Source organism: Pteropus alecto, unplaced genomic scaffold (assembly GCF_000325575.1).
Source record: "Pteropus alecto unplaced genomic scaffold, ASM32557v1 scaffold226, whole genome shotgun sequence".
NCBI lineage: Eukaryota > Metazoa > Chordata > Mammalia > Chiroptera > Pteropodidae > Pteropus > Pteropus alecto.
In genome coordinates, this window is record NW_006440132.1 from 536,660 (window position 1) to 552,429 (window position 15,770).

The 15,770-nt window shown below is 56.0% G+C and overlaps 1 protein-coding gene across 2 annotated transcripts in view; it reads right to left on the reverse strand.

Annotated features, from left to right (window-relative positions):
* DAB2IP (DAB2 interacting protein) overlaps nucleotides 1-15,686 on the reverse strand; it is a 43,895-nt gene extending 28,209 nt beyond the window's left edge. Inside the window, exon 1 of one of the 2 annotated variants that reach the window (XM_006917064.3) lies at nucleotides 14,742-15,686. In XM_006917064.3, the coding sequence (XP_006917126.1) occupies nucleotides 14,742-14,911 (170 nt within the window). In that variant the 5' untranslated portion in view covers nucleotides 14,912-15,686. Of the gene's footprint in view, nucleotides 1-9,239; nucleotides 9,394-14,741 lie in introns of those variants that run through there. The other variant, XM_015593376.2, reaches the window with a different exon arrangement.
* Nucleotides 15,687-15,770: the final 84 nt, after the last annotated feature.

Genomic DNA, 15,770 nt, shown 5'->3' on the forward strand with positions numbered 1-15,770 from the left:
ACCACTATGTGTGGGCTCAGGAGACCAGAGACAAGCAGACAGGCCCTGCCCAGAGGGCCTCACAGGCTAACAGAGGCCACCCTCCACCCCAAACTCCACATCTCCATGGCAACAGCATACACCAACATGGAGTCCTGTGCTAGGCACTGCATGGGAGTAAGAACCAGAACTGGGACCCCAGCCCTTGGGGACTCCACATCCCAACCCAAGAGACCCAGTCAGTATCCCCTCAACTGTGCCCCCATGCCTAGCACAAAACTAGCACGTGGTAGAACTCAGATCACTTAAACCATATTATTGGCCTCAAGCGGGACTTCTGAAAGCTCTGAGGTAATGGACAGACCAGAGGAAGGCCACGAGGGAGGCTGAAAGCAGGTAAGAACCAACCCGAAGCCCCGCAGGGCCCACGTGTGGAACTCCTCGGTGAGGCCCGAAGCCCCGGCATCGTAGCGGGGGTGCCTCGGTTCCTTTAGCGCCCTCTCTCTGGGAGGCAGCGTCTCACACACATGCACCGAGGCCTACCACGTCACCCCACGCTAGGCTTTCCCCCCGATGAGCATCCTCCAAGCGCTCCCTGTTCAAGTGGCCGTCTCCTCCCCCATCACGGCACTGACCAATGCCAAAGGTGGGTCTGCTGTCCCTCAGTTGAGATTCCACCTTGGGCCACCCACCTCGCAGGGCAGACCCCAGGCCCCCAGATGTGGCTTCATACCTCAGTGCAAGAAAAGCCCTGCCTCAGATGCTGAGGAAGTCACCGGCCTAGGAACAGCTGGGACCCACAGTCCCCGTGGCCTGCCATCCAGGGCTGAAAACCCAGGCTACAGGTGGGGGATCAAGCTGCTTTCTGGCCCAGCCCAGAAACTCCTGCTGGGAGTCCGGGCGGGTGGAGAAGGCATCCAGGAAGTGCAAAGGTAGGAGCTGGCACGCTGGGGCCGCCTCCTGCCCAGGGCGCCTGAACGGGCTAGCTGAGGACAGGAAAGGGAGTTGCAGTTCAGTGGGCTGAGTCTGCCCGGGGAGACCCAAGGGGCCCTGGTTCCATAGCCAAGAGCCCAGCAGGCCCGGGCCAGACCCCAAAGCAGCCAGAGCCTGGAGCCTGTGGCTGCAGAATCCTCCTCTTCCTTCCCCACGAACATGCCCCAGTTGGCCCAGGCCTCATTAGGACGGCTCCTGGCTGAACAGAAGGCTGTGGCAAGCTCACGCGAAGGCATCCTGGCTGCAGCTGGACGGCCCTGGCCCTCCCCATCTCCCAGGACTTCTCCAAGTGGGAGGATGTGGCTGCTCCTGCAGGTGGAGGGCCAGGCTCTGACTGCTGCCCGGTGTGGCAGCGTGGAATCCTCACGCTTCCCAGGACGGCGGAAAGCCATGACTCCCCGGTCACAGATGGGAGAGCCAAGGCCACAGGGTCGTGAGACCTGCCCTGCCACCTGAGGCAAAATCCCTGCTGCCCTACTACTGAGAGCTGTCTTGGCCAGAGCCTGGGGACAGCCAGGCGGGGGTGCCCCACTGGCCTATTCCGTCTAGGCCAGAGCAGCACCCTCCCACCAGACTGGCCCCTCTACCCAACATGGCCTCACCAGCACGAACTTCCTCCCTCTCTGGAGGCCTATGCCCACGCTGTTTCCTGAACCCGTACCATCCCCCCTCCCCACCCCCAGCTTCTCAGCTTTCAAAGCCCAGGCCGAATGCCACCACCACCATGCTCCCTTGGTCTGTGCAGATAAACAAGAGCTCACACCCAGGCTGTGTGGCTGGGCCCCACTCCACGCCCCTTTCTAGCTGTCTCCCCGCCTGATTCTCATGACCACCCGTCCGGACTGAGGCTCCACACCTCGGAAAGGCCAGGTGGCGTGCCCAAGTGGCAAGCAGCTAACCCCGATCACCAGAGTTCAAGACCAACTCCATCAGCGCAAGGCTCGCCTTTCCATCTCCCCACAGGCGACGGGCAGGGAAAGGCCCATATGCAGCTGACGTGCTCACTGTGACCCACTCATTCCAGGTCCAGGAGGAAGAGCCAGGGGGGCTGGCTGGGGCAGAGGGCCCAGGAGCCTAGGAAGCGTGGCGGGCGGGCGCAGGCAGAGCTGCTGCTGGAGATACAGCCAGGCATCAACAGCAGCTCATTGTGAAGGCCAGGGAGCGGGAACAAGGGGACATTGTCCCAGCTCCTGGGCCATGGCCTTATCTGATAGCCTTCCAGCCAACCCACGAGCTATTTTTCAACTCCATCTTTTTTTCTCTTAAAAGGTTAGTGACACAGAAGTTTAGCAAATTCCTCATTATTTTAAGGAGGGAGGAGACCAAAAAACAAAACCTGCAATAACCAAAAAGCCCTATCTGACATGGAGAGGATGTTCTCAGCTACGGGCGGAGTGAGTTAAGAGGGGCTGTACAGCCTGGAAAGTGAGGCTCAGAGTTACCCGCCAAATCTCAAAGGGGCAGAGGGTGCTGCCCCGCATGCCCCCAGCGGGCAGGGCTGGGGCCAGGAGAGGCCAATTCCAGCTCCGTCACAGCTGTCCCCAAAGGGGCCAGGCTAGTTTGGTTTTAGAGGGAGCGGGTACCGTCTCCGGAGGTGTGCAAACAGAAGCTGGGAGACTCTTTGCTACAGAGGAGATGCCTGCACTGCTAGGGTCACAGTGCTGGCCCACTGCTGGAGTCACAGGCCAGGCATGCAGCAGAGTGAGCCCCAGGAGTGTACATACATGTGCGTGCGCACGCACGCACACGCACGCACACCCTGCAGCTGGGAACATGCAGAAGGGCCTAGTTTTTAACGGTGCCTGGCTGTAGGAGTAAATTTAGTCTCCGATCCTTGTAAAACACTCAAACTTGAATACTTTTAAGTCAACTCTCCAAGCCTCAGTTTTGCCATCCATGGGTGGGGACAATGACATCACTTCCATAGAGGGCTGCTGTAAGCATCAAATGAGACATGGGGGAGATGCCCAGGAGAGGAGGAGTAAACGCCGGTGACCCTCATCAGTCACCTGTGATAGTTCCAGTCCCCTTTGATCTATTCTAGTCACTTGCCAGACACTGCTGTAGAAGTGTTTTTTTTTTTGTTCTGTTTTGTTTTTTTGCCGGATTGTGGGTATGTCCAAGAAGAAAATCTGTAGGCTTTGTCTGATAATAGTTTATACACTTAAAAAAAACGGGGTACAGCTGTGGACAAGGCTGAGACAGAATGTACACCCTGTTATTGACGCTGACGTTTCTCAGGGAGGTGACACTCCTGACATTTGGGGTGACGAGAAAGACTTCCCAGGCCATTCTCTGTTCCTTTCCTCTGACCAAATGCCTTACCTTCTCCATGCCTCAGTTTCCCCTAACTGCAAAACGAGACAAACTAAAATGGGGTACAGCTGTGGACAAGGCTGAGACAGAATGTACACCCTGTTATTGACGCTGACGTTTCTCAGGGAGGTGACACTCCTGACATTTGGGGTGACGAGAAAGACTTCCCAGGCCATTCTCTGTTCCTTTCCTCTGACCAAATGCCTTACCTTCTCCATGCCTCAGTTTCCCCTAACTGCAAAACGAGACAAACTACTTCTACCAAAAATCCCTTAACTACCTGAAGTGAAGAGAAGGAGTAGAGGGTGCCTGTGACTCCCCCGACCCAATCTCCCAGTCACAAGCTTGTGTGGTCCCACACCACGGCCCACTGCCTTTGCCAGGCCTGGAAGAGGTAGAAATCCTGGATAAAGTCGGTCTCCACAGAGGAGATGCCCAACCGAGGGCTGGCAGGACCTGCAGACAGACCCTGGAGTCAGGTCAGAACGTGCCAACCGTGCTTTTGCCTGTCACAGCCTGGCAGGTCCAGGGAGCTGTGCTAGAAATCTGTCTACAGTAGGACAGGAGGAGGACCCGGGTCCTGGCACACTGTCTGGGTGAGGGGACTCACATCCTCGGAATCCAGTGGCAGGACACAAACAGGACACTGCCCCACGCGGAACGTCCAGCAGAGCCATCCCTCCCCAGGCCCAGCCTTGCCATGCTAGCCTGGGAACCGCTTGCTGAGAAGACCAGCACTCACCCCTGGCCCAGCTAGGGTCCCAGGGGAGGGGAGAAGAATGCAGCAGCCTGGTGGCTCCCAAGGCCCTGGAGAGACATGGCCTGTCCTTAAAAGGCAGGGAGGTTGGCCACTATGCCTGGGAAGTCTTCCTGGGATGTCAGGGCCTGGCCTGGGAGCGCGTTCCCTCTTGGCCCAGGGTTCTCTCAGTCCAAGGCAAGGGGGCACATCCTAGCAGTCACGGGAACCAGTGTGACCCTGTCCCCATATCCATGCTGAGCCCCGGGCTGGGAGGGGCCTGGTCCCCTGCCCTCACCCTACCCCTGGGAGCCTGTTTCCTCCTTGACGCCGCAGGGCTGAGCTGCCACACCCTGACAACCAAGACAGGAGGACGGGGCAGCTCATCGCATGCTATGGCTCGCAGAGGTGCCCCACATATGCTGCCTGAATGACCGGCACTGTGACAGCCTGGACTTCACAGCCATTTACTAAGCACTAGCACGTGTTCTCACCAAGGTACACACATCGACGCACAGCCTTCTCCCAGCAACCCCGCACGAAAGGCAGCATCGCCCCACTGGAAAGGGGGAGCAGGAGCGCAAAGAGGTCTGAAGAGCCTTGGCTCATGGGACGACCCTTCCACCGGTTAACTGAAGGGATTCGATGAAGGAAGCTTCAGGAAACCAAAGAAAACGAGGCTGGGAGAGGAGAGTGCTTGGCCGGGTCCCATGGCCCGGAAGTGAAAGCTGGGATCCTGATGGCCAGATGACCCTCTGTGGGACAGTCCTGGAGGCCGGGCAGCCAGTGGGCCCACTGCCCCAGCAGGCTGCTGTCCCGGTACGCCCTTAATCTGCATGTGACCTTGGGCCCCCCTCTCTTTCCTTTGGACCCGCTGACTCGCTGCATGGCCCTGAACAGGTTCCCTCCTCTCTCCAGGCTGCTGATCTACTTCGGAAAGCACCCACCCCCCACATCCGCTCCCTGTACATATAAAGGACCATTTGTTAACTACCACGACTACCTAGTCCCACCACCACCTCCACTGTAACATGGTCGGAGTGATAGCTCGTTGCTGCTTCCTGGCCACTCTGGCCGCAGGGCTTGGGGAGAGACCAGGGATGCAGGGGTGCTGGTTCTGGTCCCCGAACAGGAGAGGCACCCTCAGCATCCTGACCATACCCGTCACCACCCTTTCCATATAATTCTGCAGCCTAATGGAGTTTTCAAAAGATATTCTGGAATGCACTCAACTCCCCACAACTTATCTTTTTTTTTTTTTTTTTTTTTGCAGGGGGAGCAGAGAGGGGGCAAAGGGCACATGGAAAGAGAAGAAACAAAAAAACTTTCCGCCTAATCCCCCAAGTCCTCCTGCAACCTGAATAATTTTGGGTTTTTAATCAATAGCTGTCAGACTTGTCAAATTACTTTGGGGACCGCAAAGCAGTTTTTAAACATTCATAAACCTCAGTGGAACAGCAAAGTGCCCTGAATTTTAAAAGAAGAGAATGTGAGGAACACTTATTGAATAGGATGAGATTTGGGCAAAGCGAGGCTGAGTTGAGGGCCGTGTGCCCCTCCTGCTTCTGAGTAGGGACAGTTCTCTGCCCCCTTCCGGTCCCCAGAAGAAAGCACCAAGCCTGGCCTAACGGCTCAGAAAAACTAGGGAGGGCGACACCCCAAAACCCTAAGTCTCCCTCAGTCACCCTGAGTAAAGGCCAACCCCCAGCCCCAGGGGTACAGCATCCAGAACTCAAACCCCAGAGCAGCCGTACTGCACCCCACTGCACAGTGCGGGCCCTCAGCGTGACTGCTCGTCCTCAGCTTCTCCACCTGGACAGCTCTTGAGAAGGGTTCGAGGCCCGGGCCGAGGTGTTCCCTCCCTGCAGGCTCCGTATGTGCTGTCTCCTCCTCACATGTGAGGACATACCCGTGCATTCCCCGGGCCCCAGCGTGGGACTGGTTTCTGACTGGTTCCCCCACCCCCACCCGGGGCCATAAACACCTCCGACAGCTGCTCCAGGCCCAGGGGACTCATGACTCAAGTGGGGAAGGATGATGAAATAAAAAAATAAATGCGCTGAAAACCAATGACTTCCTTTCCCCAAGCAAGCCACTGCCCCTCTCCTCTGGCTTAGCTAATTCCTCCCAGCTCTCCACCTCCAGGAAGCCTTCCTAGGCTCAGCTGGCACCCCCACAGAATGTGAGGGCAGGGGCAGAAGCGGCATCTTCTCCCCTGCAGGCAAGACCTGGGAGCCATGCCATGTAATCTCCTGGGGCTGTGCAGGCATTCATGTTAGGGCGACGAGGTGATCTGGGGACCGCCCTTTCCCTATCCCTGGGCGCTGGGCTTCCTGCCTCAACCAAGGACCAGTCACTTGTCAACACAGTCCCAGCTCCTGGGACCATGCTGGTTGATGACCGAATGTGGGGAGGCCTCCTCTTTTCCTTAGAAACACACATGGATAAACATAAAGCTCTGTGACTCTGGTCACATTAACCAGTATGCCTCAGTTTCCTCACTGGTAAAATGGAGATGACAGCACCTTAGGTATGACAGGGGGAACCTGCCACACAGCAAGCCCTGCGGCCAGCCCTGGCTCCGCCTTTCCTGGGCATTCTGCCCCACCGGGCATCACTTTTCTGGATGCTCCTAGCCCACTACCATTTCTAAGACACCTCTCAGTCCACCCAGCAGGCAGAGCCCCGCAGACCCTCCCCACATGGGGGGTCTCCAAAAGCCTCTGCCAACTGACCCGGAGAACCTCAGCCGCTCCACCCACCACCTCCCAGACCGGCCTGGAGAGTGTTGCCATTTCAAGTAGGTCCCTCAAAGTCCCTATTTAAGGAAAAATAGACACATCTGGGAACAAATGGTGGCACCCTTGGTTCCAGCCCCAGTGCTCCTCTCCAACCCTGCTATTTCTTTAACTGCAGCCACCACTTGGGACAGAGGAGCTCTGTGGCCTCAGGGAGACAAGAAGCAAAGACAGAAAGGGGAATGGGCTCTTGGCCAAGGGACTGTAGACTTCTAGTTCGCCTCTCCTGCACTTCGGCTTCCTCACCTGACAAACGGGCTACCCTTACCTCCTGCCAGACCTCCTGGAGCTTCATTAGACTAATTCCCCCCGCCACGCCTGGGATAGTGAGTCCAGTGCCCCAGTATATAGTTACTGAGTACCTTTAGTATGCCAGCACCGAGCCTGGGGACCCTGGGATCCCCACCCCGCACTGCTCCCAAAGCCTGGTATCTGCAAGTCCCAGTGGGGCCTCAGAGCTCTGATTCCCAGACTGTCAGGAAGCAGAAGACAGCTAGGGACATTCGACAGAAATAAAATAGCAGGAGAGGGTAGTGTCAGCAAGCCACAGGCTCCCGGGGCCCTCAGCAAAGGCAGAAACTCAGAGAGATGATGTCAGAGAAAACTTGGGTGTGACTGGTGAATTCCTCCTGCACATAGAGACTGTGCATCAAAGGCATTCGTGGCTCTCCGGTACCTGCCTCGCCCAGCACACCTGGGATGTGCACGAGGCAGCCACTGGCTCCACATTTAATGGATCACACACATCTGACCGTCAGGTGGCCTGACTTAGTTAAGAAAACTGAAGCTCCGAGACCTCGAGGGCCGTTCCAAAGCCCAGAGAGTGTGATAGATTCCAGCAGCCCATGCTCTTTTCCCGCCCCACACTGACTCTAGGATAAGCTAGCTCTGTCTGTCATTTGATTCCAAAGCCCAGAGAGTGTGATAGATTCCAGGAGCCCATGCTCTTTTCCCGCCCCACACTGGCTGACTCTAGGATAAGCTAGCTCTGTCTGTCATTTGCCACCTAGCCCATGGGAGTCCAACCAAAAAAGCCATACACTTTAAATACAGCTTCCAAGGTGTAGCCCAAACTAGCCACACCAGCCCTGCTCAGTCCCAGCTGGCTCCAGTCACACTAGGAGGCCTCACTTCCACTTAGAATACACCCAGCAGCTAAGTCCTCCTTAGCCGTCAAACCCTGGCTCACACACCACCACCTCCGTGGCTCCTGCCCCAGCCGAACCGGCAATTCCCTCCAGGGTTTGCCCCGATGCACCCATTCCTATGGACCCTGGGAAGTGGAGGCTCGACAGAGGTTCAGCGAGGTCCAGCAGCTTGCCGGAGGTCACAGTTCACAGTCAGGGCTGGTGGCCTGGCATCTGGGCTTCCACTAGAAATGCTCTGCACTGCCTGTCAATGCCTCAGGCTTTCACCAAACCTACCAAATGCACCCACTTTTCAAGCAACTTACAGGAATCCTGAGTCACCAGAACTATACCGAGTCCTGCCTTTGTCACCTCCTGTGTGACCCCTGGGCAAATATTTCTCCTGTCTGGAAAATGGTGAGGAGGACACCTAACTGGTAGGAATCTGATCCAGCTCCCAGCAGTGAGAGTGAGAGTGGCTAGGATCAAGGGACACTTGCAACAAGCCAGGCAGCTCATTCATTCCTCCTACGCCTTCCACAAGAAAGTCTGGAACCAGTCAAATTCCTGACCTCTCAGAGACAGGGTACTTCCCCAGTAAAGACTGCAGCATCACAGTGACCTGGCTCCTGACGACTGTTTCAAATATTTAAGCTGGAGCAAAACACACTCCAGGCCCAGACACAGCCTTCCTGGTCTATCATCGCCCCAGCGCAGGCCGATGGATCAGGGAGCAGACACAGGCGGGGAGGAGGAGGGGTAAAAAAGAGACCCACTGCGGGGCTGGAGGGGAGAGTTCACAGCCCGAACCCCAGCACAGCCTCGCCCAGCCCAGCCCAGCCCAGGGCTGGGCGACTCAGAGCAAAGGCCAAGCTCCTCGAGTAGTGAAAACTCTCCAGCAGGTCCCAGTAGTTGCCAGCAGAGTCCGCCACAGGCCATCGGGGCTTGCTCACAGAAAGGAGCAGCTGACAGTGATTTCCTCTCTTCTCAAAAACTAGAAACAGCTACCACACGTTTGGTTTCTTGTTTTTTTGGCGGTACTACCCTAATTACGTCCACATTCCAGGCTGGCCATAGACGTCTGCAGAGGCGCAGAGACACCGTCCCTGGAGAATTCTTGAGCCCCTCCCAAGGCTGGCATCTCTGACAGCTCCTCTTTGGCTGGCAGCTCCCACCCATCACTTAGATCTCCCAGGCCCAAGAGGCTGGTTGGTGGCCCTGAGGCTGGCAGCCTCTCTCCTTCCCTCCTTCCTGACCTCTGTCCTTTCAACCTCCATTCAGGCCACTCACCATCCCTCAGTGTGCCCCAAAAGTTCACCAGGTCCCGGAAACCACAAGGCCAGGCCGGCCGGCTGGTTGCCTGCTGTTCCCCACTGGGCCCGGCCAGTCCAACCCAGCTCTGGTCCTGGACAGACCACTCCGGCCCTGTCCGCTGGGACTATTTATGGCTAGTTAAACAAAGGCTAAGTTCCAACTCTCTGTAATGTGCTTTTAAAGGGCCAGTGTCCCACTCGGGCTAGCTGGGGACTTAAAGGCACAGATCCCTTTTTCTGTACAGGAAACGGGACATAAAACAAACAAAAATCACACGAAATCATGACTAGAGTGAAGGCCTTGGGTTTCTAAGGAAGACTTTAGATGAAATGCACAGTAGTAAAAATCCAAATTTCACTCAAAGGTCCCAAAGATCCACAAAACAATGGGGTACATCTTAAGAATAAGAGTAGCAATGGCAGCCATTTTTAAGCACTCACTCACTTTATGCCCAGCGTAGTGCTTGGCACTTCATAGCACCATCTCACTATTCCTCTCAACCACTGCATGAGACAGGCATTACCTGACCCCACCTGAGAGAGGAGGAAGCTGCAGTGGGTAGAGGCTCCCAGGTCGCCCAAGATTTCACCCACGAAGTTTGCATCAAACCTGGAACCCAGCCAGGTGAGGTAAGCCAAAGCCAGGATGCTTTCCCCTACCTGCTCTCCCTCCCTGTCTCAGACACTCAGCTTTCCCCAGACTGATGTCCACGCCCCACCTGTCCCTCAGCCACCAGCGCCTTTCCTTCACAGGGAAAATGGAAGTGATGAGGAGGAATCACTTGTCACAGGTGCCTCAACACTGGGCTTTCTTTCATCTAGGCCTCAAAACCCTGTAAGGTCGGTTCTGTTCTTTCTCCCTTCTTACATGAGAAAACTGGTAATCATGACATCTGGCTAGACATGAAAGGAGACAGATGACTCCAGGTAAAGGTGAGACACGAGAGCAGGGAGGGGAGTGGGCAGGGAGAAAAGCAGGTCTACCAGCCCTGTAGGACTGGAGCACGTCACACCCAGGCCCTCGGTCCCCTCCGGGAGGCCTGGTGAGGGGAGCCCTCTTTCCAAGCCCAGGGCTCAGGCAAGCTGGCCAAGGCCCTTCCACTGTCCACAGAAGGAAGGAGGCAGGGGTAAGGGCTCTCTTGGGGCCCCTAGGCTCTAAGGGTGGGCAGGGGAGGAAAGGAGGAGAGACCTGTCTGCCTGTGCCTCAGCACCTGGTCTAACAAGCCCTCCGAGAAAGATGGGCCATTTCCTGGCATCTGGAATGGCTGGGCAGGCAGTAGGTGCTTTATGGCCACCCTCTATCAGGAACGCCAAGGCCAGGGGGAGTGCTCAGGCCTAACACTGCAGGGGCCAGGTCATTCAAAGATGTATCACCCTCATTCTGTTTCTGTGGAGCCTGGCAGTCAAGTAAGCTTGAGACCGTGTAGCCTGGTGGTTAAGAACGCGGGCTCTGAAGCCGGAATGAGTTCAAATCTGGGCTGTGCCACCTGCAACTTGTGTGTTCTTGGACAAGTCACGTCACTTCTCGGGGCCTCTCAGTACCCCCATCTGTAAAATATGCAATAATAATAGTACTTAGCCTCACTGGGTGGCTGTGAGGAGTTCAGTGGGTTATAGACAAACCCTGGCTCAGTGAGCACTTAAGACAGACCAGCCGGCGAGGCTAAAGGAGGCTGCCCAGGGTACGCTGCCCATGAAGCTGGAAACCGGTGTCCTGGAAGTGACCCTGGGCAAGTCACTTCTTCCTCTGGGTCTTAGCTTCTTTTTTAAAAAGGAAGGGTTTCAACTGGGAAGCTCAGTGACTACTAGGCAGACCACCCTCACAGCACCTTCGAGATGCCCTGCCGCTCCCAGAAAGAGCCAGGCCAGAGGCCATAAAGGAGGAAAAAGGCTGGGCTATGGCCCAAACCCTTTGAAACCTAAGTAAGACTTGCCTTGGCCCCACCCCCAGGCTAATTGGGGTCTGCTGGGTACCGGAAGGGAAGCAAGGGCACAAAGCCACACTGCCTGTCAGGAGGCTGCATAAGGCATCATCTATCATCTCTCCAGGTGGAGCCCAGCCCCACCCTGGCCTTCTCTGGGTCTCAGTCTCCCCACTCCCCACTGCGGGGTGGGCCTCTCCACCTCAGGTGTCTCCCAGGGGTTGTGATGCAGCTGAGCTCACTTCTCCGTGGGGAGCTGTGCAGCAGCCACACAAACCACCTCACACCTGCTGCACCAACAGCCTCCCTTGGCCCCGAGAGCCCCCGAGGCTTGATCAGGTTCAAGGTCTGCCTCCTTCTACCTTCCTGGAACCTAAAGCAACCAGTGCGTGTGCCAAGGGGATGCGAGGGGTGTGGAGCACCAGAAGAAGAGGGCCAGCAGGCAGTAGGAATGCCTTGTAGCCCTGACAGAGCATGTGGCCGCTGTTCCTGAGGGGCACCGGGACACTGGGGGCTTCGGGAGCACCCACGGGGTTAGTCAGTGAGGGGTGGCCTAATTCGGTGGTTTGCAGGCCTGCGTTGAAACTCTAGTCGTGTTACTTAGCAACTGTGGAACTTTGGGCAAATCCTTTCACTTTTCTGAGCCTCAGTTTCCTCATGCATAGAATGAGAAAATACACTATCCCCTGCAGATAATAGAGATAAAAACACCAGTTAACCAGGGCAGAGAAAGTATTTAACAAAACCACCTGGGAGCCCACGAGGCTCAGATATCTGAATGTTATTCATTCAGCAGACACTGGGAATCCACATGGAGTCCATGAGACCTAGGATGTCCCGAGTTCTACACTGCCACCCACAGCCCCAACCAAACACATTGTAAACTCCTACAGCCAGACGAGCCTTGGGGGAGGCCAAACACAAAAGGGAGCCTTCCAGAGCGAAGCCATTAGTGTACAGGAAACCTAGCTCTGCTGGGGCAAAGTGAAAAGACCCGCCCAGTAAACCCAGCTCCAGGATGCCCTTCTTAGGGGCCTTACCGCAGAGATGGGGCAGGGAGGGGGAAGGACATGTGAGCCAGAAAAAGTGAGAAGCTACAGGGCAGTCCGCGAGCCCTCCACAGAGAGAGAGGAGGAAAAAGGGCTCAGAGCATCCCGATGCATGACCAAGGCTGAGCCCCACTGGGTGAGCTGGTGAACTGTGACCAGGGGGACAAGGGCATCTGAGGCCCTCAAGGCCCCTCCTCAGCTCCCCAGACTGGCCGGCTCTCCCTGTGATTCGCTGACTCCTGCCTCCTCATCCTCACCTCCTTCTCCTATTCCACATACCTCTCCTGACCCCAGTGGTTCCCCTCGAGGCCCTGTCCTCTCCTTACTCCATGGAGGACAGCTCCCTCCCTCCCTGAAACCCAGGCCGCCACCCTCTGTGGCTTCCCTCCTCCCTCACGGGCCACTACTCTCGGCTCCTTTCCCGGTACTGCATGAACTTCCCTCCAGGTGTAGTTGCTCAGGCTCAGATGTGGGGCACTCTTCTTCAGCGAAACACTTTCCTTTGGTGCTTTCATGCACTCCGTGGCTTTAAATAGCTCCAGTGTGCTCGAGACTCCTAGGTTTTTTTCTGCCTGCAGCCCTCCCCTCCTCTGGCCAGACATCTCCCCTAGGATGCCTCCTAGCACCTCAAGCCTGAAATGTCCAATGTCCAAAGTGAAGCTTCCATCTTAGAAGTTAAAGCCGAGCCTCAAAAGCCAAGAGCCCTCCCCTTCCTTGGCCTTCAGAATCCAATCCATCACCAAGTCCTACTGATACCTCCTCTAAAACCCTCACGACCAGGTCCACTCCTCTGCATCTGCCCAGGTGGCCTCACCCCACGCCCTACTGCCTACCAGGGAATCACAGGGACCCTTTAGAAATGTAAAGCAGATTATAAAACGCCTGGGCTAGAAACCCTTCAATTACTTCCTACAAGCACTCTGAAAACATTCAAACTCTTCCACAGATAGAAGCAAGCAGGAGTGGCCTGCCTCCCCTCTGACCTCATCTGGCAACCCCCACCCCCACCAGCAGCCTGACTTTCCCGCCTTGGGGACTTTGTCCTGCTGCACCCTCCCTCTGCGTACTTGTTCCACCCACAACGAAAGGCTGGCTTTTGGTGTCTTCTGGAATTCAGCCCTTCCCCAACTGCCCCCTCCAACAAGTCTTGCCCCACCCCCATGCTCCCGACTGGAACACCTGGCTTGTTTCCTTCACAGCCTTGCTCATTTGGCCAGCAAATATTTATTAAGCACAAACCATGGGCCAGGCAGGCACCATTTTAGTCACTGGGAATCCAGATGCTGAACAAAATAGACAAAAATCCCTGACTTACAATTCAGCGGGGGAATGTGTCCGCCTAACCTGAAACTACTTCCGATTACCCGTCTCTTCTGCCAGAAGGTAAGCTCTGTATGGACAAGGGTAATGTCTGCTGTATTACTGAATCCTGAGGTGGAGGGGGATCCTGGCATGGTCTAAGAGTGTAAAAGCTCAGTAAGTGTTTATCAAATGAATATGTAAAAACAGGGGAGCAAAGGAATCAACCCCAAAAAGACACTAAGAGTCCAGCTTTTGCTGCCTCCTAAGGACATGCCTCTTACTCCTCCCAAGGTCTCAGGTGAACACGAGGCTTCTGCAGTGCCCCAGCCTCTCTAGGGCACAGACCAGATGCACGAGTGGTGGCTTTGGTTAACCGCTGGAAAAGAGGGATGACTGCAGCCTGCGCAGTCAGGGAAGGCTCCCTGAAAAGGCGAAGGCCGAACAAAGCCAATCCCCGTGCCCCCCAAATCTAGGGCGAGGGAAGAAAACATATTTGTGTTTTAGGGCTCTGATGTTCTTTGCTCTAGTAAGAAAAAAGGGAAAAAAAAAAAAAAAAAACCTTGTTCCGAAAAACCCTTTACTTTTTATTAGTGTCTGGATCAATAAAAGTTTTAGGAGTAAAGCTTCTCTCCTGCAATACTAACCGCCAGAGAGACAGGCTAAGATTATTAAATCTCTCTCCAAGAGCCCCAGCGGCTGGCCCCTCTCCTCACCTGTGCTGGGAGCCCGAGGCTAAGGAACAGCAGGCCAAGAGCTCTCACTGGCAAAGCAGCTTAGAGTCAAAGCCCCAGCCTCACAGCCTACCCTGTCAACCCCACCAGTTCCTTGGACCCAGATGACCTCCCAGGCTCCCTATAGTCTTGTTAGCTTGGGCCTCCCCAACTCCAGCCCAAGACTTAAAGCTCCCAGAGGGCAGGGCCAGATTCCAAGGAAGAGAAAGGAGCCAGTCTAGCAACCCTAGCCTCCACCTTCACTCCTCTTCCCAAGCCCCAGAGGGGGTCTTCCATTTAGCTCCCCCGGACCAGCTGGGGATTGAGCTAGCTATTGACCACCTCCTCACATCAAGGAGGCCCTGGCCTGAGGGCGGGTGGGATTCCAGAGCTGAGCCCCATGCCCTCCAGTCTCCATCCACTCCCATCCAAGGCCCAGCCACCCACCGGGGAGGACCCTTGCTTCACCCCTGCCCCCACAGAGCCACCCACAGACCTTGGCGATGGGTGCCCTGGCCTCTCGGCTGCCCCAGGTCTGGACAGCAGGTGCCCAGGAGCAAGATCCAGCTTTTGAGGATGGCGGGGCCTCCACAGAGCAGATCCTCTGGCCCGGCCCAGGATCTTGCCGAGGTTGTCACTGAGAAGTCCGAGACCACAGAGGCTCATCCCCAAGGATGGTGTGCACCCAGGTGCCGCTTCTGGCCAGATCAGGGGACCTCTCAGCCAGGGCTGGCATCTAAGAGGTGTGCCCAGGCAGGCTTTCCCTTCCCGCAAAGCACACGTTGAATCTGTCTTCCAAGCTGAAATTTCACAAATGACTTAAGAAAAACAGCGGTGACAACACCTAGAGATTTCCGGGTCCTCCAGGGAACAAGTGGAAAATTACAGTCTTCCATACAGGTAACCACATGGCACAACCTCCAGGTCCAAAAAGTCTAGAAAGACGCCTGGAAACAAAGAGTCGCTTTCAGCCACAGGCAAGAGTCACTCCCAGGGGACCAGGACACGGTACAGGCTCAGGGCTTGAGGCTCTGGGTCTGGAGGAGCCTCAGTCTGGAGAAGTCCCTTCCAGGCTCCTCCCACAAAGTGGTGGCCCCGCCCAGGATCGCAGCCAGCCTGGAGTCCCGCCTCTGGGTCTTTGCACTGGCTCCAGAGAAGGCTGGTTTTTTCTCATTCTGGTCTTGAATCAAGTGCTGTCTCCTAGGCCAGGCCGTTCCTGAGCACTCCAGCTTAAGGAGCAACTCCCCCGCCCCCAAATTATCACCCGGCTTCATTTTCTTCATAGCACTGATCTGAAATCATCTTGCTTGCCCGCCCCTTCCCCCACCGTAAGAATGTCAGGTCCGGCACATCTCCGGCCAGTGCGTGGCACAAGGTAGGCACGGGCAGAGGTGGTGAATGAATAAACCTATCTTTCTGGCTGATCTGAGACGGTATGGCTAAAGCAGTGTAGGTGGGAGCGGGGGTAACGGGAAGAGTTGGGGGCAGCGCCAAGGCCCCCCCCGGCGCCGCTCTGGAGCATTCC